Source organism: Canis aureus, chromosome 13, assembly GCF_053574225.1.
Source record: "Canis aureus isolate CA01 chromosome 13, VMU_Caureus_v.1.0, whole genome shotgun sequence".
NCBI classification, from domain to species: Eukaryota; Metazoa; Chordata; class Mammalia; order Carnivora; family Canidae; genus Canis; species Canis aureus.
The window spans coordinates 44,261,723-44,288,337 of NC_135623.1; the positions used below are offsets into that span (position 1 = coordinate 44,261,723).

General features: G+C 40.3%; 1 protein-coding gene and 1 long non-coding RNA gene across 2 annotated transcripts in view; both read right to left on the minus strand.

The window, feature by feature from the left end:
• LOC144282382 (uncharacterized) overlaps positions 1-10,271 on the minus strand; it is a 72,809-nt gene extending 62,538 nt beyond the window's left edge. Inside the window, exon 1 of the long non-coding RNA XR_013350833.1 lies at positions 10,150-10,271. This is a non-coding gene — a long non-coding RNA (uncharacterized LOC144282382). The remainder of the gene's footprint in view (positions 1-10,149) is intronic.
• A 2,163-nt stretch (positions 10,272-12,434) lies between these two features.
• The window catches only part of LOC144281718 (uncharacterized), a 29,895-nt gene continuing 15,714 nt past the window's right edge, over positions 12,435-26,615 (minus strand). The window contains exons 2-4 of the mRNA XM_077844424.1: positions 20,639-20,725; positions 16,420-16,494; positions 12,435-12,666 (exon numbers count right to left, since the gene is read on the minus strand). Of these exons, the coding sequence (XP_077700550.1) occupies positions 12,435-12,666; positions 16,420-16,494; positions 20,639-20,725 (394 nt within the window). The remainder of the gene's footprint in view (positions 12,667-16,419; positions 16,495-20,638; positions 20,726-26,615) is intronic.

Sequence of the window (26,615 nt, forward strand, 5' to 3'; positions counted from 1 at the left end):
TTTTGTTGACTGTATCCTTTGCTGTGCAGAAGCTTCTTAATCACAGGAAATAAACTGAGGGTCACTGGAGGGAAGGTGGGGAGTGGGGTAACTGGGTGACAGGCATTAAGGAGGGCAGTTGATGTAATGAGCACTGGGTGTTATATATAACTGAGTCACTAAATTCTATCTCTGAAACTAATAACTAATTATACACTATATGTCAATTAAATTGAATTTAAATAAAAATTTAAATTTAAAAAGAAGAAAGAACCTAAGAGCTCCTGGGTGGTTCAGTAGGTTCAGCATCTGACTCTTGATTTCAGCTCAGGTCATAATCTCACATAATGTGATCCAGCTCCACACTCAGTGGAGAGTCTTCTTGAGATTATCTGGGCCCCCATCCCCTCCCCCCACTTGTGTGTGCTTGTGTGCTCTCTCTTCAAATAAATAAATAAATCTGAAGGAAGAAGAAGAAGAAGAAGAAGAAGAAGAAGAAGAAGAAGAAGAAGAAGAAGAAGAAGAAGAAGAAGAAGAAGAAGAAGAAGAAGAAGAAGAAGAAGAAGAAGAAGAAGAAGGAGGAGGAGGAGGAGGAGGAGGAGGAGGAGGAGGAAGAGGAGAAGAAGAAGAAGAAGAAGAAGAAGAAGAAGAAGAAGAAGAAGAAGAAGAAGAAGAAGAAGAAGAAGAAAACAACTAGAACTAGTCAAGAAAAGCATCCTCTCTATTGATTTATGGCCCCAAAGTCCTGATACAAATTACCTCAGTACCTGACAGAGTCCCAAGGCCCTGCGGTCAGCCAGCTTCTTGGAATAAGGGAAACTGGAAGCAGCTTTATCTGTCTGGCTTCATCTGAATCTCTAGAATCCCAGGAGGAAAGTCACTCAACACAACTGAGAAGGTATGTTCCAAAGGCAGGTCCAAAGAATTCAAAAAGCCTTCTATTGACAAACAACAACAAAAATGTGACCTCAAAGAACGGGGTTTGGTGGGGGGTGGGCGTGGGGGATGAGGGAGGGATATCCTCATAGACTACTTTTTTATAGCAAAGAATTTCTAATTATAGTTATGCAAAAGGCACTTGAAAGATTCCAGAAATAATTTGCTTGTGTTGATGTGGAGCATTATTTGGCAACTTTTAATGCAAGTGTATTTAAATATATTTGGGCATGTTTACTTACACATTCCCAAATTAGACCTGAATAACTAGCTGATAGATATATAGAACAAAACAGCTTATTTGTATCAGAAAACCTGTTCAATCCATCTATCTTCCTTTATAACTGAGCCTCCATAGCCTTGATTTATTGGTATGTGGTTCAGGAAATTTGTCCCACATAGAGTTACAGGGAATCACTTTCATTTGTATGCTAACTGCTTTTGATTTTTTTTTTTTTTTTTTTTTTTAGCATTGTCACTGGCCTTGATGATTGATTTTCATTCTAGCTAAACCAGTTGGTATTATACATATTCCCCAGTAGGAAAGAGATTAGCTTAGCAGACAGTATACTTCATGGCATGAAGAAAGTTCTGGTTCATTCCATTGACTTTTGAAAGTTTCCAAGGAATATGCCACATGAGCAAAGCTTCTGGACTTTTGAAGGAAATATTACAACAACACAAAAAAAAAACTAATTCTTTATTGAAATGATAGATATACTCACATAAAGGTACACACAATAGCCACACAATTACTCAAGAATTTAGGCTTGGGGGTCAAGACTCTGGGATTTGAATCCTGGTACCATCACTTACCAGTTATGTGACCCTAGGCAAATATATAACCTCCATAAATCTCTGTTTTCACACCCAAAAGTCAGCCACTAATGAAATGAACAATGTTAAGTTGTTTAAGGAATAAATAAAACAATGCCTGTGTAACATATTTAGCATGGTTCTTGGCTCATAAGAAACCCTCAGTAAATACTAGTTGTTGTCAATTGTTAAAGCTGCAAAGGAAACAAACACAAAGGTATCTCTCTGGCCACCAAACACCTCAGAATATAAAGGGAATGGAATGTAGAATCACCCAAACAAGATAGACAATTTCCATTTAGTCCTTTGTGATTTCTCTGGACACAGGCTAGAATTTATTCTGTTGACTATGTTCAACATACATTTATCACAGTAACCCAGTCAAGGAAGGAGGTGGGATCATTATTCCAAGCTCCTTTCAATTGATACAGTAGTCAATTTTCATTCATTTCAGAGATCACCTTCCTGACCCATATTATATCATACCCTGACCATGTAAACTAGGCCTTTGTCCTACGCATTGTCTTTCTGTCTGTATTTTTTGTCATCAATAATACCCCTAATTCTCCCACAAAAGACTGGTTACTACTTGTAATTTGGCAAAATCTGACGGTGGGCTTCACATTATACCTGAGGCTGGAGCTAGAGAACGCATTTCCCATCCTTGTCCCTCAGACTCCCCAGGGAAAATAGAAATTCAGGTTTATGGTATGTAATAGACATTGTGGTTTTTGTCCACTTATCCATGCTCTTTTCCTTGAGGAAAACCATTGGAGTTCTTTTGGGGAAGTCCCTCTAGCCCATTGCAAACAGTTACGAGGAGGCTTTCAATCAAGTCCCCTACCTCTCTGGACATAAAACCTGTACTAGTTTCCTAAAGGTATTGAAACAAATTACCGCAAACTTGGTGGCTTAAAACAAGAAAAACTTATTCTTTTATAGTTTAGGCAGACCTAGTCCAAAATCAAGATGTCAGTAGGGTTAGTTCTTTCTGGGGAGTCTTGAGAGAGAAATTGTTGTCCCATGCCTCTCTCGCAACTTATGTTAATTGCTGACAAACCTTGGTATTCCTAAGTTTGTAGACACATCACTCCGACATCTGCCTCCATAGCACATTACTTCTTTCTCTGTGTGTCCATGTCTCCTTCTTTTCTGCCTCATATAAGACCACTCTCATTAGATGCAAAGTTCACTCCTTTCCTATATGGCCTCATCTCTACCCTACCTTAATTACATCTGCAAAGACCCTTATTCCAAATAAGGTCACACATTCTGAGGTCCTGACTGAACCTATTCCATGACATAGGCCAACCCAACTCTCTTTTTCTGGAAAATCAAAAGATTTGAAACTATTTGTAAGATGTTTATTCCACCAGCAGAATCCTAAAGAGATTGCCCCCTACAGTCCCTATTACCTACCTCCCAGAAACTTGCCTAATCCCCTATGTTGCATGGCTGAGCTATTCCAAGTCTCCTTCCTTCTGCTCATTACCCGACATCCTATCAATCAATTCCCATGTAGTTTAGCCAGGTAGAATCAGGTCCTGCTACTAGAAACCAAAAGAGTCTAAATCTGAGACTGCAACATCTAAACCACCTAAGTCCTGCAATGTAGAAATAAGAGCAATGGGATGTCAAGGCCTGTTTTTTTACACTTTCCACTAACTAAGTATTCCTTTGGTCATAACTCCTCCACTCATACAGTTTAGATTTTATTTTGGGGAGCTTTACCTGTTCTTCATAGTAATTTTTCTAGAAGTTTATGTGTAGGTGATAGTTCTTGGCATCCTTCCAAATCCTGAAAATGCTGACAGAGTGACTAAGCTAAGAAGTTATCTTGTAATCCTAGGGCAGACTAATTAAATCCTACACATTGACATTTTTGGCCAAAAAAAAAATGATAACTGCACTAATTAGCCCGTTAGAAAAATATTCATATTTCATTGTGCCAAATGAGAGGGGATTCCTTATAATTGTTCCTACAGGATTGCAAGTGACTGCTATGGACATGATTTAATTGCAGGAAACGTCATTACCTTCCAAGTCCCATCACCCACTTAAGTACCACAGAAGTTCCCACTTGAACCTGAGGAAGAATCAGAGCCGGATGGGCTTTCCAGAATCATGGCTCATTACCAGTATGCTCCAAAGTTTTTAGGAATATAATGAGTCTTTGAAACTAAAATGAATGTGGCCTCTGACCTCCAATGGATCCCACCCTGCCTCAGGACACAAGGAAGCCAAAATGCAAACAAACTAGTACAAAGAGTAAACAATAAAAACATTGTAAACTTTGGAAGACACCAAGGAAGTTGTATTGCCTGTTTATGAAGAACATTTGGAGCTTTTGGTAAAGTATTTATTTAAATAAAATCCCTAAGGATCTACTAAATGCCAGGCAGTGAAATTAAAATATCAGTATATGGCAGAGAGGTCAAAATAGAATTAATAACATGGAGGCAAATTACTCAATTTAACACAATTTAACCAATCTTTGGGGATGCCTACCATGTGCTAGGCACTGTAGTAGACCCAGCAGGGGATACAAACATGAACAAAAAAGAGGCTCTGGCCCCCAAAGAGTTTCTAATCCAGTAAGGAAGGTAAGAGAAGAACACAAATTCCAGAAATACGAGGGGGGGAAAAAGTAAATTCTGTAAGAAAACAACAAATAAAAATGCTAGCAAAAAAACAAAAAAGGATTTCATCGGTTGCAAAGATTAGGGAAGGTCTTCATAGGAGTAAGTAAAAATAGGGATGGTCTCTGACTGACACATATGTAAAAAAGATTAAACAGATGGAGAGCTAACCCAAGCAAAATCATACAGATAGGAAAACCCATGGTGTATTCAGAGGACAGAAATTATTTTCCCTAATATATAGGTCTCGGTCAAAAAGGAGACATGGTTGAAAAAGAAGATTGGAGCTACCCCAGGGAGGGCCTCAGAGTACAAGGTCTTTTTGATTCATGGAGGGCAAGGAGGAGCCACTGAAAGTTGCTGCAAGAGAGCAGTCTGTTCAGAACTGGTTTAGAAAGATTAATCTGCAGGCAAGGTACATGATAAATCAAAGAGAGATCAATCAGTTGAGAATTTGACTCTGTTTTAATCAGAAGAGTTGGAAAGAAAACAGGAAGGGTGGAGGGAGGACACACGTGCAAGAGAGAAGACAATGTCCACACCCAGAACAGAAGTTCCAAACCCTAGCTGCACAGTACAATCTCATGAGAACTTTGTTAAAATACCAAAAGCCAGATTTACCCCCCAAACCAATCAAATCAGAACCTCTGTGGTGGGGCCAGGCATTGGAATGCTTGAGAACTCACCAGTAGTCCAATATGCAGGCTGTGCTGACCCTCACATCAAGGTGTAGTCTAGGAACCAGCAGGCCCAGCATCACCCAGGATCGTGTTGGAAATGCAGATCCTCTGGGCACCCCACTCAGAATACACATGCAAGATGCCCAGGTGGGGGCCCGGGCACGTCAGACAGGCACAAGCAAGTGCTTCTGGGGCAGGCCCTGAGATGCTGCCATTAAAACCAGCACCCAAGTAAAGCCAAACCAGTTCACAGACCACACCTGAGAACAAATTAGCAATGCCAACTCTGTGCATGGCCAGGCCGCTGGCTGGGGCTTCTGCTGTGTCCCTGTGGTCCATTTTCCTCTTCTTTGCTCCACTTCCTAGTGTCAGACCTCATCCCCACCTCTGCACACCTGTCAGCAGCTTCACATATCTCAAGAACAACTCCAGGAAAACAGTTTGGCTGTTCCTCAAAGAGCTAAACAGAACTACCATTTGACCCAGCAATTCCACTCCTGTGTATACACCCAAAAGAATTAAAAGCAGACTCTGACCCTTTAATGCTGATGTTCTTGCAGCATTATTCACAATCAGCAAAAAGAAAAGGTAGAAACAATCCAAATGTCCATTGACAGATATATATCTGTGAGTGGAACACCTGCACTTTTGCTGGACCAACAGACCTCATTAATCTGGAGTCCCGTCCGCCCCACCTGCCAGGGGCTTCGTTTTCCCCACTCACACTGTTCACACTGTTTTCAGAAGTGTGTTTAAACTATTCAGGGCTAGGAGTCCTTCTCTTTTCCTGTATAAATGTTTGTTCAGAAAAGGCAAGTGCAGTCTAAGCCATTGAAGTTCTCCACTGTCCAGCCAGAGAAAAACACAGGTTCTCCAGCCTCAATTGTACAGGTTCCATGTGTTTCCAGATTCTCCTGCTGTGTAAGACAGGCTAATCAAGAACACTACTGAATAGTTTCCTTTTTGTTTTCCTTGATAACCTATTAAAATAAAGCATCTATTAGTGTCTAATCTAATAATGTAAAATGAGGGGTGCCTGGGCGGCTCAGTGATTTAAGCATCAGGTCATGATCTCAGGATGGTGGGATCGCGCCCTGCATCTGGCTTTGTGTTGGGTGCGGAGCCTCCTTAAGATATTCTCTCTCTCTCTCTCTACCCCTTTGCCCCTCCCCACCACTCCACCCTCCTCTTTCTCCTCCTCCAAAAAAATAAAAATAATGTAAAATGATTCTGTATCCACGTAAATAAGATAGTCTATTGAAAAAAGATATTTAAAACCTAAAAAAAAAAAAAATACAATGGAGTATTATTTAACCTTAAAAACAAAGAAATTCTGACCCATGTTACAACATGGATGAACCTTGAAAACATTACGCTGTGTGAAATGACCCAGACACAAAAAGGTAAATATTGTAGGATTCCACCTATATGAAATACCCGAAATAGGCAAACTCACAGAGACAAAAAGTAGATTAGAGGTTATCAAAGGCTAATGGAGGAGAGAATGGAGAGTGATTGCATAAGGGTTACAGTTTCTGTTTGGGGTGATGAAAAAGTTTTGGGAATAGTGGTGATGGTTGCATAACACTATAAATGGGATTAATGACACTGAATTATGCACTGAAAATGGTTAAAGTGGTGAATTTTATGTTATATGGGGCTTTTTTCTACAACTAAAAAGAAGACAAACTTCATCCCTACCATTTACCTGGGGATTCTGAGCCTCCTGCTCCTGGTTCTGGACTCTACGCCTTACTTCTGGACTGCTCCCATCCTCCCAAATGGTAAACTCTCTGGTCTCCAACCTAAACTCACAATGACACCAAAGAGACAGAGTCTGTATTGTACCTTGATACCTCAAATCAAAACATCTGGCTTTTAGCCCCAGTCTCCAGGTACTTGGGTTGTCACATTCCCTTCAGTTTATTGTGAGACCACCATTCTCTCTGCGAGGCATGCTGCACTGTCCGTTCTACCCTCAAAACAATTCCAAATCAATCCAAGCTCTTCATTCCACCTTCCCAGAGGGTAATCAGAACACTCCAAATCCTAGCTTTTGTGATTTTGTCAAATAGACCCGCATTCAGTAAACTAACTCCTAAGGGAAGGAAACAAAAATTCTATTTCAAACATTAGAGCACTTTTAATACCTAGAACCCATGAGACCTAAAATGACCAATATGAAGGCAGTGAAAAAATGAGTCTTCCCAAGCACATTCTCTCCTTGAAACTGAGAGGATCCAGCTTGATGTTTGGTACAACGACAAATTGTTCTGGGCAGATTTTCCAGCATAATCCAATATCCCTGAGTCCCTCTACACAAATTGCCTACCGTGGTGACTTAATTTCATGTTTTTAGTTTTAAGGAGAAGGGATTTGGATAAATGTTCTAATGCAGTAATTAGCAGTTACATTAATAGCATTGATTTCCCATTATGTTGTCCCATTATTCTAATTATATTTCTCTTTAAACAATTTTTCAGACTGTAATATTCTACTTAGATGAGCCTAATACCCTGAATAACCTCCCATCTCCATTGTTCACCAAAATTGATCATGAGTCCCATGCTATTTAACCTCACATCACACTTTTAAAAAAAAAAATCACTCTAAAGAGCTCTGGGTAAATATTCTCTCTTGAGAAATTTCCTCCAGGACCCAGAACCAACATTGCAATAATCAGAGCAGGTGGTCATTTGGCAGGGCTCTCTACACAAAGTTCCTTGACATCCCATTAATATGCCTGAAATCCTACCTTTGAAGAGCCCTTTTAGAGAATCTTTGGGGTTTTCTTTAGTATTCAATAATTGCTGAAAAGAATAAGCCATATCAAGCAACAACTTGGGGAAAATACCATTTATCAAGAGCATTTAAGATTAGAGTGAACAGTCACATGCCACTTACTCTACTTTATGTTTATGGCCACTATTCTAAGTGCCTTACATATATTACCTCATTTACTTCCCCAAACCTCTGGGTGGTAGATAATGTCATGATTCTTATTTTGCAGATGAGGAAACTGAAGCTCATCCAAGACCATCTAGCAGATAAGGAATACAGCCAGGATTCAAACACAAACAGGCTGGCTTCAGGATCTGTGCTCCTAACATCTGCTATTCTACTCTTTGATATGATTATTATTCAGTCATCTCATGAGGCAAGGATTTTATACCTGCTTGGACAGATGAAGCAGCTAATGATCAGAGAGGTTCAATAATTTACCCAAAGGCTAACAGTAAGTGCCCCAGTTATAAGGTAAACTCAGGATTGTCTGACTCCAGAGACTTGCTCTTTCCCTGCCAAGAATATAACACAACATCCAACTAGGATGGCTATTTAAGAGCAAGATCTAGACAACTGAGAAATGAGAAATAATGAAATAGGCCACATAGTCTACTCAGGGTAAAAGTGGTAGAAAGAAATGGCAAGTCTACTAGCTAATTGACAATCCTATTTGTTCCTCTTCCTAGGCACACACTGCATTTCTCAACATCCTCTGTTGTCAATGGGATCAAGTGACAGATTCCCAGTGGAATATGGACAGAAAATCTTGTAGCACCATCCTACCTCTTCTCTCACACTCTGGCTGCATGGAGAGGCTCCAAGAACCTAGAGGGAGGAGGAGCCTTAATAGTGAAGAAGCCTGGGTTCCTGACTGACCGTGTGGAAGGAACCCACTAGAAATAGACCCAACTAGAAATAGACCCAAAAGATTGTGGCAGCAAGGAGTAAACTTGTATTATTTAAGCCACAGAGATTTCAAATTCATCTCTTCTAACAACTGGTGTCAAAGTAACTAATAAGATATAGAAGCTGAATGCTGTTGTCAAAATCTTAAAATGTATGTTCTTGATTTACAATTGGGTTTGGGATAGAAGAGAAAAAAAAAAACAACTCAATTTGCAAAGCTAGAGGTCATGTGATATGTATCCATGGAACATTTGGTAAAATTGTCCATGAAGTAACTTGGAAGTCAGCTTACATGCCTACTGACTTTCACTACAAATGAAATAAGCTGCCATTGGAGTTTTTGAGAGCAGCGTAACAGAATCTGACCTTAGTTGGTGGATCACTCTGTCTGCCGTGTGGAAAACAGACTGGGAATCAAGAATAGGAGCAGGATAATCAGTCAGGAGCTACTTCCACTGACCCAACACAAAGAGTGCATTCTTGGGATGAAGGCTCTCCTCCTACAGCCCAATGATGCTTGGTTCTCCTGAAGAAAGTTTCTGAACTGCCAGGCCAGAAAGAACCACTGAGAACACTATTGTTCCAGTCAATGACTAATTTCAAAAAATAAATTAAATATGAATAAAGAACATGTATCATGGTATTCAAATTCTTTCTTTGTTAAGATTTTTTCTCATACTTCCTTAACATTGTATTTACATTAAGAAGAAATTCTGCAGACGCCCAATCTACTGTAGGGGTCCTTAAATACCTAATATTTTGCCTGTAGAATTGTGACTTCTTTAACTCTAGGATGCACAAAAATATAAATATTCCTTAAAAGCCTGCCAACCACAACAGGGAGTGAGAGATTTACAGTTGACCTTCTTGAGTTCATTTCTACCACCAAAACTCCCCAGAGTATTAGCATGGTGTCCATAAAGCCAGATAGTAGGAAAAACTACCTCTAATAATGGAAGTTCAATACCTCTCTTTCCCAGCCCTCACACAGGCTCAGAAAACATGTTCCTACATGGACACAATACATTTATTTTTCAGTCACAAAGGCTGAATCGAGTTTATTGTCTCTCTGCCTGTGGTTGTTATCACATACTAGTAAAATTCTAAAAGATTCACAGGCCAAATTCCGATTCATCCAGTAGTTAGAACCACAGTGCCACATGCAACCACCACATGCACTGGATTCTGCTTAATTGCCTAAGTCAGAGGTGGACTAATTTGTTCACAACTTGTTTCCGATCCATGTCATTATCGATATTTACATCTTAGAAGTTCAGGTTCTTATGGTAGGAGTTGCTTGAAATTTTTTTAAAAAACTAGAATGGATGGCCCAGGAGCCACAGTTTTCCTCAAATGGAAAGAGGAAGAAGAGTCTGCCAAGTCAGTATTCAGATGCTGCTCACACTCACCAATGATGACATGATCCCTTGAAGGTACTGAGAAGCAAAAGGCAAAATGGGACACCCACTGTTTTCCTGTTTGCTGAGCATCATTCAAAGGTAGAGTCAGTCGTTATTGAAATAACTTAAACTGTGGAGAAAATATCAAAATAAGCCTATTACGCTGGGACCCAACCATTACAGCCAAGGAAATAATACAATAAATCCTTTGAAATGAAGAAATATAGCAAGAGGTACTTGAAAACGGAGAGGTGTTTTGTCACCAAATTGCAGCATTAATAGCGCTTTGATGCTCCTTGCTAAACTGTATATTTCTACACTCAAAATGAATATTAGGAAAATCATACTTATTTTATACAACTCGTTAGCGAAAAGGAGGAAAATAAGATGATGTTTTAAAACCACAAATCTCCTTTATAACCAACTATGAATCTGCAGATATTGGAAGAGGGAAGCAAATTGAAAGGGAAAGAGTAATTCTAAACTGTGTTACAATCTTGGGTGTAAATGAACTATTATCTCATCAGTAAAGGATGAGTCCTATTTGGAATATGATGCTGAAGGCTGGCAATAGTCCCTTCCTGATAATGAAACGAAACTAGGGATCACAGAAGAAGTTATTTCTTTTCGCATTATCAGCAGGATTCTGATGTCATTTCTATATACCTGTGGTATTTTTTTTAGCCAATCTTTCTTCCCTATAGATACACCCATTTATCTCAACTAATGAAATACCACTTGAATTTACTCTAATAAATACAACACATTCAAAGTATCAGAAGGAAATTGGCTACTCACAGGCACACTGCTCGCCAGGTAAGCTCTAGCTAATCACCTGCACCATTTTGAAACTCATAAATGCTTGCCTGGTGTTCTAGATGTCTGTTTACCCAATCTCATTTTAATTTGTTAAAGGATGTTGAAGTCATGACTCAGCCATAACATGGCAGCATTTGAGTATTAAACAAAAATGCAAATCTAGCAGCACACCCTAATGAGATGTAGCAAGCTCATTTTTCTTTATATCATTTCTAATTCAGTCTTGTTGGTATAGGAGAGCATTTGTGTGGCACATGGTCATGTTTAAACTTTATCACTCCTAAACTACTCCCACATTATTAGTGAACTTAAGGACTAATTCTGAAATCTGCTGGCTCAGACACCAGATGTAAACACTTGGGAAAATATATTTTTTCCACATGACCACTGCACTGAAAAGGGAGAAATGTCTATGCCTGTGCTGTTCTAAAACTCCCTGCTCTGTCTGTGCACAAAAGTGACAGCTAGGTTTCAGAGTTCCCAGTGTCTTCAGACATATGCAATGAGTCTTTCTCATCTGTCTTAAGTTTTCATTGCAAATAATGCATAATTCTGTCATTAACCAGCAGGTGGAAGACCTCCCCAGGGGAACATAGTTGTCTTAATTTGGATCTTGGATAGCGGTAGTGTTTGGGAGGTGATCTCAGGAAACACCATGAGCGGAAGGGAGGAAGGAAGGAAGGAAGGAAGGAAGGAAGGAAGGAAGGAAGGAAGGAAGGAAGGAAGGAAGGAAGGAAGGAAGGAAGGAAGAAAGGAAGGATGGAAGGAAGGTAAAAGGTAGTTTAATGAGGGATTACTCTGTGGGCAACTGGGACTTTGTCCCATAGGGGACTCTGAGAGATTGTGGAGAAAACACCTCAGAACTGCTAAAGGGCAAGGAAACAGGATATTCATTTTTCTAAACCTCAGTGGTTGAGAACTGAGGGTTGCTCCTCATTAGCTCCTTAGTGCCTCCAGCCTGCCCTGTGTTCTAACTGAACACACGTCAGAAGCCAGAGAACGCCCTACGGCAGAGAGATGCACGAAACCACCAGTAGGTAAAAGAACTTCTATGCTGGTGGCATCCAAGAGAAGCAAGGAACATGCCCAGGGACTGCCAGGAAAGGTTTCCATGCTCTGAAGCAGGATGATGGCAGACTTGGCTTGAATCCCTGTTCCTTTACTCACGGTGTGACTTAGGTACATTACTCAAGATCTCTGAAGCTCGCTTTTCTATAAAAGGAGGTCTCTGACGCTGATGTCTCAGGGTTATACTAGGGATCCAGTGTAATGAAGTGATACCTAATATAAACTCCCAGCATGGGCCTCGGCACACAGTAGGTGCTCGAGAAATACTAATTATGATGATTATAAGCTTTATTAATTACGATGCACAATAAATATCCTCCCAACTGCTGTACCTCTTCACAGAGTGGAAGAAACTCCAACCACAGAGCGGGGTATACAACAGAGAAATGAGTTCTCATTGAAACTCCTCATCTGAACTCACCTGTTACACCTGAAAGGAAAAAGATCATGCCATGAAGTCTGTGGGCTTCAGAGATCCATGTTATCTGAGGGACATGCTGACTCTGATTTCTATTAACCTTAACCCTGAGACCTACTCTTGCCCCTTTCCTTGAGCAATGTTCTGATCCTCTTGGGCTAATGGTCCCACCAGACTGAATCACACCAGTCACCTTCGTCCCAACCCCTCGACCGTCGTTCCTGCGAGGTGAAAGAGACATAACAGTAGCTGTCATCAGGTAGCTTTAAATGTTCATTTAACAAAAGAAATAGAGCTCCTAGGTCCTAGCAAATGTCTGTTGATTTTGTATAATACCTAGCCTTTCATATTGTTTCCCCTCTCTATTAAAAGAAAATAGTAGAAAAAAACAAGTTCATGCTCCCAAGGTTACTCTAGCAAAGCAATGTCTCCCAAAATCTGGGTTCTATTACCATTTGCAATGTCAGTAAAGCCCTCATCTCCATAGACCCGTGGGAGATATGGCCCTTTTTCCTCATTGAATACATGGCTAAATGTCCCTAAACTAGTCCTCCTAATTCTGTACTCACAAATCAATGACCCTGCGAAGAATCAGAAATGAGATCAATGTGTCATCTTTTATCCCTGTGAGCCCTACTCCTGCCAGTTCAGAGAAACCATAGGTTGCAGAAGGAGAGAAAGAGGGCAAGGAAGAGAGAATCATATCATCTATGAGTTTGCTGTATTATACATTTACTTGCATTGGAGTCAATCATCTTTCCATTACATCTGGTACATGAATAGTACACTTAATTATGCATATTATTTTACATAGGAAAGCCAAGGTGAAAGAATTATTTGTATGGCCCTCAACTTTACAAAGGGAAATGGAATGGTTAATGAAAACCTACCCACTTGGTGAACTTTCATATCTCATTCTGATGTGGCCGCATGTGTGAATGGCAGGCTGCATTATAAATAGTTGGTGCTCTGGCCTGATGCTGCAGCATCTAATGAATTGTTGCCTCCATAAACTTTTTATGTGTTGCACTGTAGAAGTGAACCAATTAAAAAGTTTTGCCAATTTGAATCTTCCACATAAAATATCTTTTGCAAGGAGATAAATGTCTTTGATGCCTTTGACTGCTTGGTGAGCTAAAACTTTATTCAAATTGGCTTTGTAATATCTTTAAATATACATTCCTGTGATGCTTTGCACTTACATTTGTACTAAATGAGTATTTGGACATCATTAAACAAGAACACTTGCTGAACTTTTTTGCTTCCCCTTTTGTAAAACAAAATTTCAGGACATACTTTTTCATTTGTTTGGGGCCTCCTTTTTATTAAATTTGTTTGTATCTCTAACTATCCCATTCTGACCTCTCTGGCATCATTGTGGAGAAATGCTTTGAGAAAAAGCTGATAGTTATGTTTCTGGAAGCCAAAGTTCTCTTTGCAAATTAAAATTACATTCCACTTTGCTGAACACTAAGAAAATCAGCTTTGGAAAATTACCTCGGCCCTAAAGATTGGGCTGCCACTTGCCAGTCAGACTCTGTTCCTTTAATGTACATCTATGAGCAAACATGCTTGGCTCTGACTCATGCTGGACTAAACAAAATCTCATTAATAGACTTGGCCTAAAGAAGCACTAGAAAAGACAGCTAATCATGTTCTACATGATGGGAAATGTCACACAAAATCAAAACAGAGGTGAATTTTTGGACCAGTACTTCCGTTAGAGGACTATACCCTCTTCCAAAAAAGAGTTTTGAATGTGTCAGAGCTGGTTTTCCAACTGTTCCGAGCACTTGACTGAAATTATTAACAAGCCATGTTTAAGATGAGGACCAAAAGAAGAAAGAAAGAGGGGCGGGTGGCAGCTTGCATGCAAAGACAGAAAAGAGGCACAGACAGCAGCAGGCACTGTAGTTAAGGCAGCGAAGGGGAAACCAATCCTACCTTCCAGGCACTCGCAGATTAGACGGGAGACAGATCAACAAAATAAAAGAAAACAAAACAAACAAACAAAAAAAAGCAATTGCAAGACAGTAGAAGTGTTGCTTGAATTGGGATTGAAGCAAGTAAGCAAAGGAACTCTGAAGTCAGCTTGGGGGAGGCAACATCTTCTGAGGATTAATATTTGAGATGAGGCTCCAAGAATGACTCATTCAGTAGACAGTTGTGGGAAGGACACATCAGGCTGAAGGAATACAGTTCTCAGGTTCAATATGACCAGAGCAGAGGTTCAAGAGGCTACAGGGAAGAGGTGAGGCTAAGTAAGTAACATGAGGCCATTTCAAGAAGGACATGAAGGCTTTGAAAAGGAACTTGGATTTTACTCTGGAGTTAGTCTAGAGCCAGTTAAGATCATTATGCAGGGAAATAGCATGATTTTACGTAATTATTAGAAAAATCTCAAAAAAAAAAAAAAAACAGGAAAGGAAAATAATCTACTTTGTTCATAGTATAGAGGAAAGATTTAAAAACTCCAAGAATATAATCAAGCAGATCTCTGGGAAGGACAGGATCCCTACCACAAATATAGTGATGCACGTCCTAGGCCGTGACTTTTAACATTCCTCAAAAAAGGTCTATGGCAAAAATGCTATACCTATATCACTAAAAGCTAACATTAGGAAGGGGCCAACTGGTTCAACTTAAGGCTCTCTGATGGTCCAACTTAAACCTGGGAATAAATTCTAGGTGTAGACTTCCAACCAATTCTCACCAACATTATTTCTTAACTCAAGTTTTTGGTAAATTTTGCAAAGCTGTGAATCAAAGGGTATATACTCCTGACACCTTCCTGGCACATAAAGTTTCCCTATAGCTGATTAAGGACCTCACATGCTCTAACTTCGGTGCCATGCTATCTGTGACAAATGTATCCTTCCCAGTCATTTCAGACTGTGTAATTAAGTATGACTCAATACATTTAAAATGGTGAACTCTGGATTTCCTTCCCTACACAAATCCTGATTATCCAGGGTAGTCTTTCCTTTATCTGATCTCAACTTCTCAACAACCCAATCAATCCCAATTGCTTTCCTTGAGCACTTCCAGCAAGAAAAATTGAGAAAAAAAACATGAGGAGATAAAGCTCAGACTAGTAGGTCGTGTCCCTATTTATTCATGCTGAAAGAAAGTGATGTGAGGAAGAATTTAGAGTCTCCCTGGTACTTAGACATGGACATTACATTGGTGAGGTCTTCATTAATCAGATTATATTGTTGGTCTGTCTAGTAACATAATGCCTAAGACATCAGGTGGTTTATGTGCAATAGCCATGTAGTAGAAACAGAAGCTCAGAGAGGTTAATTAGCACCTTGTAAGCTGCAAAGTCAGAATTATTGCCCAGGTCTTCCTGAAGCTAAAGCCTGAGACATTCCCATAGCCCATTGCATCATCTTGGAAGTAATGCTCCTTCTTAATTCAGTTTTTGCTTTCATTCAGGAATATTACTGAATTTCATAAAAAATATAATATGAGCAAAAAACGGATTCAGACTTCTCAGGTGCATTCCCATACCCAGGTTTCCAAAGCTTGGGAACATGCTAAGCTTTTTGATATTCACATTTTTCATGTTTTTCCCAAAATCTTTTTTCCATTTCTCTAGATAAGTCAATTCCTATACCAATTTCTTATTTAAAGAGTTGGGCTTTATGTGTGTTATGACAGTTGAATATTCCATCTTCTTATAACTAAGTATAAAAACCAATAAATGGAAGTATGAATTTTCACAATTTCACATGAGAATGCACCTGCCTTTGCTTTCATCAGTTTATATGTGGTTATTAGTTCCTATCACAAATGGGTTCTGAGCTGTCAGAGTGATCCTTTTCTTCACACATACCCCAAACAAAAATTTTGCACAGAGCTATCGATACCCCCCAAGAAGCATGAAAAATACAGGTTTCCTGACAAGGAAGAAAACATGATAATTGATGACTGAGATAGGCTGCCCTTCTCTGGAGGTTTTTAATTACCACCTTTCATTTACATAACACTTGAAACTTCTCCAAGAGCTTTCAGGTACATCATCGCATTGTTTTCTCAGAACAACCCTGCAAGGAGAGAGCAAATATTACAATCATCACTTCCAAGAATAAGCCACCAAGAATGAGAGAGGTGAAGTGATTTGATGAGTCACACAGCTTGTTATGGATGGATCTAGTGCTAGAACTCAGGACATCTAACTCCTAGTCTATTATTTTTTTCTACCATGCTTCCATTATTCTACTGGCTAGAAAGATCTGCTCTGGCTTCTCGTAAAGGCCTAAGATGTATGCAGTGGTATCAAAATTAGTTTTATAAGCATTCCTAACATAAGCATTTGTCATTTTTCCATGAGACACATCAAAAAGGCTATGGTTTTTGCTAGAAAAGATACAACGGGTGGGATGGTGGGTCTCCATTCCAGCAAAGCCTGCTGGCTTTGGAGTCAACTCAATCATTTGCTAGCTAAGCATCCATTAACCTCATTTTCCTATAAAAACCTCATGTTCCTATAAAATAAGCATGATAATAGAAACTTTCTCGTGGAGTTACTGCAAGGATTGGAAGAAATGATGCATGTAAAGCATTTAGCATCATGCCTGGCACGTAGTAAGCGCTCAACAAATGGTTGCTGCTATTTTTAGAGTTGTTGGTATTGTCACCACCATCATCATCATTATTACTATAGATCATGGTGAGTGTAATTCTGAACTCTGTGGGTAAGAAGCTCCAAATACTGCCAAGATGTCATTTGGGGGTTATATTGGCCTGTACTTTTTGGCCCTGACTCAAATAATGAGGTTTGCAATTTCATTGACTGGGTGTGCTAATTAGAAGCTTTTTAGAGATTTCTCTTGTCCATTGAGACCACTAAATAATCTCCACATGGGTCAAGCTCTGTAATCACCCCGTTGCCTCATTGATTATACAAGTCAGCAGTTGGAGGCCATGATGGAAGATCTATGGCGAACGTAAGGAAAAGAGTCTAAAGACCCCAAATCGAGCTTGTCTGTGGGCTGGTGCATTCTTTCATCACACTCAAAACTCATCTTTTATCTACATGATAATTAAATAATAGGACATTTTCCTAACCAGCATCCTGCCCATTTTTAAATACATCTTTTATTAGATGGTAGAGCTTATAAAATATTCATCAACACAAGCTACTGCAGTTTTTTTTTTTCTGCTGACCTAACCTCAGAGCTGCTCAAGTGGAAATTAGATTTTTTTTTTTTTTTTTTTTTGTTAAGTCGCTGAAACTGTCTGCATTTGCTAGATTTCCTAAGGAGCAGGAAAAAAGTAATTCCGTAGGTTTAATAAGGGCAACATACATTCTTATTCCAAAAAGACACACAAAAAGGGGGCAGAAATGCTATTGAGTGAGGATAATTGATATTGTAGCACAGTGTTCTGCCAAAGCTCATTGTGTTTTGAATGGGTGCACAGGTTCTTTGAATCCCTACCGAGAATAGCTTGTGTGTCTTTCACATCTTACCTTGAATTAAGGAAGACTTTTAGAGACCTTGTGAAATGTAAGATGCTTGTGATGTTAATCAGCAAAAACAGACATCTGATTGCACTTTCAAGAACAAGAGAGAGATTTTGTGGTTTTATGGTTTTTGCTCCTAACTTAAAAGTAGGAAAACCTAATAACTGTGCTTTGTCTGCACTGTTTTCAATTCATGCACATATTCCCTCTTCTTTTCCTTCTCTTTTTCTCTCACAACCTTTTGCTCCTTTATTTCTCTCTTAATTAAAAAGTTCAGGGTTCCAGAAGGTTATGAGTTTGTTACTGAAAGCTTTGCTTGTTTTTTTTGTGAGGATTATAACGCCAGGACCTCAATGTACCCTCTCCATAAATTCATGTCTTGCCTCAGTATCCGAACTTTGCTGCAGATACTTTTTAATGAGAATGTTCATCAAAACACTAAAAATAGACTCGCACACTCAATCTCACCAAGCAAGTCTCTGACTCCTCTACAGCGAGAGAGCAGCCTGCCCACCTCCGTGACACTCATCATACACGCCCAGCATCTCAACCACGATACAAGCCCAAGTTTAGTTTCCCTATTTTAATTAGGGTTTAAATTTCTCTCATTAAAGAAGAAGGAAATCGGCATAGCATTTATGTCACTGAAGGGAAGGCAACTTTTAGCTACACAAAAGAGCTTGAAACTCCTTTATGTTAACAATTACTGCACCAAGTTTTCTTGCAGAGATGTGTTTCCTCCCCACTCAGACACTAATTTTATGATAATTGAAATTTATATTATTGATTTTAAGAAAACTGAACCATGTGAAATTAAAGTGTACTACACTATTATCTTAATGGTCAAGTCTTCTGTTTGTAATTTGAGGTCCTGGGGGGCCCACACCAATAATCTGCTTGAAACTTTTCTATCTCTGAAGTAACCTTAGCAACAGGATAGCGTCCAAGTGGTCTTTCCACTGATATACTTTCCATTTGATTGGAATGTTTATCTCTGATTTGAGATAAAATAGAAGTGGTGGTAACTGCCATGCCCTATTGGTAAAGCTTTCCTTTACCTCTTCAGTCTCCTGTTCTCATGTCACTTTCTCTCCCTTTTCCCTCTAGAAGCTTCAGAAATGGAGAATCCATGCTCATGATTTCCACCTACAAGTATTTTGAACAGCTTCAGACTTACTACACTGGGTCAAAAACCCAGATGCCCTCCAAGCATTAGGTCTGATGTTTTGTCACCAGAAGCAACCTAAAACAACGGGCCTGCAGTGATTACACCATCCAGTTGTCTGAGTGGAACTGAGGAGATAAACCCACTTCTGTTCTGGAAGACCTCTGAACTTGACATATCAAGACTAAATTTGGTTCAGATTTTGTTCAGATGAGCTGGGACCATTAATCTTCACGCCCAAGAGCAAATTCTCCATCATATATGCCAAGTACATTGATAGTCATAATTCTTTTTTTTTCTAAAATGCTATCAAATCAATGGGTGTCTTATAATCTATGACATCTTAAATCACTGAAATCAGTTCCTTCCTCTGGTTAACTTCAGAGCCATCTGGAATTATCACTCAAAGGTCTGATTGTCTCCCAGGATTTTTAAGCCCTTTAAGCTTCTATGATGAAGACACTCAACCAATTCTGTAAATGAAGTCTCACTTTTGGACTCTGTGGCTAATCCAATTCCCTCTATTCTCTAAAATCTCAGCAAATACAAGCCACCCTGATTATATCCAACAATGGCAACTGAACTCTTATTAGTATTATTTCCTTTAGTAACATTGTCCCACCATTACCTGCTTGTTCCAAGGTTCCTGTAAGTCAATAAATGTTATCTCACCTCTACTGAGAATTCAGCAGGTGTTAGGTGTTTTCAGGCACAGGAAGAAAAAAGAACTTCATTGAACTTTTTTACATTTATTTTTAATGTTTCTCTCTCTTTTTTAAATTTTATTTATTTATTCATGAGAGACAGAGAGAGAGGCAGACACACAGGCAGAGGGAGAAGCAGGCTCCATGCAGGGAGCCCGACTGGGGACTCGATCCCAGATCTCCAGGATAATGCCATAGGCCGAAGGTGGCACCAAACTGCTGAGCCACCCGGGCTGCCCTATTTTTATTTTGAATTGATATGGCAGAGGATATTATAATCTCTTCAGCACTTATGTCCTCTTAACAACATAAGTCTTACCTGTCTTTTGCCTATTACTAGATCCTCATGGCATCCCAAGATACAGGTCTCTTGGGGCACTCCCTATTATCTATATCATTGCTACAGCAGCCCTCACGGAACTTGGCTTAGGCTTTCTCCTATTTCTTGCTGATGACCATTGTCCCATCCTTTGCTTCACCCTTGGATGTCTGTTGGATTTTCAGGACCCACAATGGTCATTTGCTTTGGGCAGCCTTGGTTATTCATTGTTTCCCATCTAGACTGAGGGAAGGAGCTCATTGTAAAAGATAAAAGTATAATGTAATGTCATAGGGACCTTGGGGAGGTTATTTCATCATTTCTCTGAACTTCAACTTTATCTTAAAAAGAGGATAATAGTAGTAACTATCATTACTATTCTATGAGTATTAAATAAGAAAGTGCAAATAAATACCTGAACACAGTTTCTATCATATGAAGTATCCTATTATCGGTAGCAATTATTAACTAATATTATTAGGTGACTTGCCCAAAGACAGAGAGCATGTTGGTGACAAAATTCTAAGCCACTTACCTGCCTTGCTTTATTTCCAGAGATGAGCTAATGTTGTAGATCTGTTGTCCAAAGTAGGAAGTTCTCTGTCCTGAAGCTCTCTGGTCACTGAAAGGGCACAAAAGATACTTTGGAAGCACCAACTCTGGGTCTCCCTTCCCTTTCTCAGGGCAAAAATTGTTATGGGAGAGAGTGCTAAAACTTACTCTGTATTGGTCACACTGAGGAAAACTCAGATCTACTGGAGAAAATCATAATGTGGCTTATGGAAATAAAATTATTCTAATCACTTATGGTCTGTGACAATGAACCAGAACACTGCATAAGATGACATGCCCCCATCACTGAAAGTGTTCAAGCTAGGATAAATGGTATAGCTTAATCTCTAAGCTTCTTTCCAACCTTGAGATTCTAATGATTAGGAAATAAGGCAGCCTCTCAGAGTTTATTCATTCATTCAACATTAACTATCAAAGAATATAGCATGACTCCAAGTTTTGTTTTGGTTTGGAGATGTCCAAAGCATTTCTTTAACCACTGTGGAAGAAAAACCAAGGGGAGAGTTTCTATCTTAAGCACCAGAAATGAAACTATAATTTGTATAGTTTTAAGGAACAAAGGAGCTCTTCTCTGGATTGCCAAAGAATTAAAATCTAATAAATTCCCATTGATGTATTTATTTCTGAGGTGAGCAACAGTAAGTTCAATTTTTTATTTTTTTTTTATTTTTTATTTTTCAGTAAGTTCAATTTATGAACTACAACTATTTGCTACATTAGCCTTGTTTTATGAATTTCCTCATTATCAAAGTCAGACATGCTTTCTAAAACTTGGTGTCTGTACCAGTCTTCAGCTGGGTAAAGACAGAGTCTTAAGAAAACAGCTTAATAATGGAATTCATATATTTTTACATCGTGCAGAAAGAAATATAAAAAAGAAAATTATCACTCATGATAAAGGAGAAAAATAGCTCAACGTAATCCTACCTGAGCATTTCTCCTTAGTTAACTGGTAGCCCGACAAGGCTTTTGTTTAGTGTACCAGGTCATAAATAGAGCTTCCACAACAGGACAAGAAAGGATTCTCAGCACATTTCCCAAAAATAAAGTACTCTTACAGCTAAAATATTTGCACTATGTTTTCCTTTCATGGAAAGCTGGTTTCATTATTAAAGAGATAATCAAATTCCTAATTTCACATTTTATTTTTTCAAAGAATGAATTTGTAGCAGAAGTGGTTACTCTCTTCCGAGATCCCTCACCCCTACTTTTATGAACTAGAATCCCTGAGCTTCATCTGGATCCTTGGATGCCAAGAGAGAGACTCAGTTTCCAGGCCTCCTCACAGCAAGGTGTCACCATGTGACTAATTTTGTTTAATGGAATGTGAGGGAAATGATCACGGGTTCAACTTCCAGCTTGTGCTTTCAAGGGAAGGGTCATGCCCACCCATTCTCCTTCTCCTCTTGCCCTTGGCTAGAATGCCAGGAACTCATGCCACCATCTTGGACCACAAGTTACAAGTCATGAGCGAGCAGAACAGAGCAATAAGACAAAGTCTCTACAATGACCTACAAGGCCCTATGTGATCCAGTCTTGCATAACCTCTCTGGCCTCAGCTCCCTCTGCTCTCCCACTGATCACTCTGCCTTCTTTGCTGTTCCCAACAAACCAGACACTCTCTTGCCACAGGGCTTTTGTATTTGCTAAACATTCTCCCCAACTATCCTCATAGCTTGCTCCCTCACTCTCTCCAGGTCTTTACTCAAATACCACCTTTCTAGTGAGATTTTCTTAGGCTGTCTTACCTAGGATTTCAACAGAATCCACACCTCCAGACTTTTCCTCCCCTGCCCCTTCCTTTACTTTCCCCTATAGCCTTACATAGCCTGTTATACATGTTATTTTTCATTATGTTCAGGTACTTATCCACCCCACTAGAATATCAACTCTATGAGGACAGGGATGTCCTCTGTTATGTTCATTACTGGTTCCTCAGTATCTGGAACAGTGCCTGGAATATAGCAGATGCCTAATGAATCTGCATTGAATGTATGAAAGGGATAGAAGTGGTACAAATCCCTGACACTGTGGAGCAGCCATATGACCTCAAGCTCAGACAAAGTAAACTACTGTTGTAAGTTCACTATTACTGTTGGGCAGACAGAGGTAGGGCCTCTCCAAAATGGATGACCTAAGGCTAATAGGTGGGGTCACCCTTTCCCCAGATGTCACCTCAGATAAGTTCCTAAAACTCAAGTCACAAACAACTCGCGACCTACCGAGACCCACCTAAAAGAAGAACAACAGAATCAGCCAAAAACAAGAACATGCACCCTGCCTCGCCTTCTCACATAAAACCACATGTCCCTAACCACCCCATTTTTTTTTTTTTCTTAACTTGCACAGGCATAAAAAGCACACACCCTTCCCCTCCTGGGCGTGACTTCCCGGACTTGGGCCTCCTCTCTGAGTCACGGAACCTCGCTCGGGAGGGCTCCCCATTGAAGCACTCTCGAACTACTGCCTGGCTCTGCTGTCTTTAATTTTCTCCACCGGTCATTAAAGGAAAACCTAACAACTACCTTCTTTGTTACAACAGCCAAACCAACACTCAGTTAATACAGAGACAGTAATCCCCTCCTTCAGTAGAGATGAGATAATGCCTTACTATGGCATCGTGCCCAACGTCCTGGTGGTACTCTTCCCCAAGGGTACACTGCTGAGCTAAGACAGACGCAGCCCCTACTCTCAAGGACCTCATATTTTCATGAAGAGGAAGACATTAATCACAGAATCACACCAACAAATATCAAATTACAAGTGAGACAAAGGAGTGGTGGCAATGAGAACCAAAAAAGGGCAAATTTGACCTGGAGGAGGAGCCATGATGAAAAGATACAGGAAGGGCTGATATTCAGAGGGGGAGAAGCCTGTCCTTGGGAAGGTGGTGTAGGAACAATCTAACCAGGCAGAGGAAGAGCAGATGTCAAATCCGTGTGGTGGGAGGAAGTGTAGCATATTACAGACTTGGGGAGTCCTGCTGGCTGGGTGCATTATTTAAAAGATCCTGAGAGGTCAGAGCTGAGGAGTTTTTACCTTTTCTCACAAACAACAGAAGCCCTGGACGTTTTTCAGGCGGGAAGGTAACATGAGTGATACCCGCCTCCTGGCTTTCAGAAACAACCCTGGAACCTCATTGCCTCTCTCCAGCAGAGTCACCCCAGTCCCCTCTGAGAAGAGGAAAGTCTAGAAACCTCCCGAATGGGAGCCTTGCTTCTGTCATAGCTCTTTTATTCAGCGCCTCACAAATGAGTTGCAAGAACTTGCCCTGGAGACAACAGGGATGCAAATGCAGACGACATAGAATTATAATAGCATAAACATTATGAACAATGCAAACCAGTTTGGCCCCCCATGGAGATATAATCCCCACGTTCCTTTCTGAATTGTCTTTATGGAAATTTCATAAAATGTGTCATTATTAAAACTGAGTGGCAATTATTTCTTTCTTTGGTTCATCAGTTGTGGGAGGAAAATTAATTGTGTTCCCCTTCTTTTCTGGAGTTCATCACATAGAAACAAGGCAACAAGGATTGACAGGCCTGGGGCCTCTGTTGATGGAAAGAAGGCAGGAGAACTTGGGGGACATTAGCACAGATGTGGCATTCGAGGTGGGAGCGGTTAAGAGAGTGGTAGCGGCAGATGCGGCCCCACTAACAAGTGTGCTCAGGAAGCCGAAGTCATTACGGTATGTTGACATAACATTTGCCAGCTTCACAGGGGCCATCATTGTAAATTAGATTTAATATTGATCAGGCCGTTCACAATCAGGGCCAGGAGAAAATTGGACTCAGAGTTCTTAGTCAAAATTGGCTCTTAAGATCCTGCTTTCTAATTAACATAGAAGAGCAGAAATCCAGGGCCTGCCTGGCTGACCCAGTGTGGCAGTAACTGTTCTCCTAGTCCCTGAGGGCAGTGTGCAAGGGACAGCCATCCCCCTCTTCTGCTTTCCCTCTCTGGGGGGGGTGGGGGACAAGGGGAGGGCAGGGAGGGAATGGGTGGGTGGGCTGTGGGAAGGAGACCTGGGTTTCAGAGCACAGATGGCTGTGTTGCTCTTCTCAGTCTTCCTCGGAAAGCTGAGAGACTTTTTGGAGAAATCTGGTTTGCCTTTCTTCTAGTTTTTAAAATAAGCAATGTTTTGAAGTTCATTCAGGGTTAGGAATTCCGAGAAGTCATTCATAATGCCTCCCACCACCCCTGGCCTGGAGTCACCCTTTGAGGCAGCGTGGGGGACGAGCCTTGCACTATCTGACCTTGGACAAATGATTTGACGGCTCTGAACTCCAATTCGTTCTTCTATAAAATAAGAATAAGAATAATACCTCCCTCAAAGGGTTGCTGTGGGGACCAAATGGAATAATGCATTTATTATACATTCAGCAAGTATCAGCTCTATTTTGCAGCATTGTTGTTAGATGCTACTTATTACCATTCTTGGGATCTGGTTTGTCCTGTTAGACAATATTAATATCATCACCAAAAATAGGAGTATGACATCTAATTTTTTTACTTTAAAAACTGGCCAGGACAAGTCCAACGCAAGTATCAGAAAGCAGCCCCCAGGCCTGTGCTTCCCACTCTGGACTCCAGCTCCAATCCAGAGGCTTTAAAGGTCCCTGAGCTTCAAGGTTCTCCTTTTTTTTTTTTTTTTTTGCACCCCTTCCCTGTGAACACAGTCTTAACACTTCTCAAAGCTTTACGTCCCCTTTCATGGACTTCCCAGGCAGGAGCTTATTGGAATCAGAGATTCATCTCATTTATCTTTGGATCTCTAACATTTTGGATCTCTGACATTTTGGATCTCTGACACAGACTGAGCCAAAACATAGATGAGTCAAGGGAAGGTCCTGGGGCATGAAACCTAAGGTGGCAGTCACTCTTGGGCACCAACTCCACACTTGAACCAACCCAAGAGGGAACAAACACCTCCTTGACTTGTGTGCCCTACAAGCCTCACTTGTGTCACCTGGCTCCTGGCTATGCTAGTTGCTTAATCAAGATGACATGAATAAACGAATGAAATAGGAAAAGGATTCCCCCAACCATCCTCTTGCCCAAACTCCCCAGCCCTGGGCCCCTCCACACTGCTGCTCCTTCACCTGCGTGGATACACACTGGAAGGGAAGATTTTGAAGCAAGAAAGATTTTAAGAATCTACCTTGCCAACAATAACTGCAAAAAGGCCCATTTCTTAAAACCCAAACAGCAGTTCCAGATTTATCTCACTTGCCCAGAGTTCCTACTCTAAGCTTCACGGAGTTATGGGTCTTCAGAATTAATTGTAAAACTCAAGTCCGGCCAGAAGTATCTGCTGCCATTAAGTAAAAGGCTAACCAGGGAACTGAAAGAAAAAACAAGTCCCAGGGCTCAGCTCCCCATTTATTAATTTACAAAGCCTGCTTCCTCCTGCTCCCTCAAAAGATCTTCAGATCTACATTCCTGTGGGATTTTCTTTTCTGTCCCCCAGGACCGTTACTTGCACAACAGATACCTTTCTGTAGAGAAAAATATATATATATTTCTCCTTGAGTGTGACCCCTCATTCAATTCTAGTCTCTGCGTTCAACTTCAAGAGCTCTCTTTCCTTGGAGCCAGAAGGCACCCAATCCATCCCTTGCACTTCCCATTTTAGTGAGCTTATCTACTCTTGGACACCAAACTGCAGCTATAAAATTTGTTTATGGAGTAAGACCATGTATCGAAAATTTTCAGAATTTTGTCGTAAGTATAATGCACACGATCAAATATGCATATATGAAAAGGTAGCTAGAGAATAATAAACCACTAAAATCTCAACTGTTTACCATGCATTTACCGTGTACCAAACTTTATTTCATTTTATCCTGATGCTAATTAACTCAGTTCTCTCTCCTATAAAATGTGCTATGTGTGGGGCACCCAGGTGGCTCACTGGTTGAGTTTCTGCCTTTGGTTCA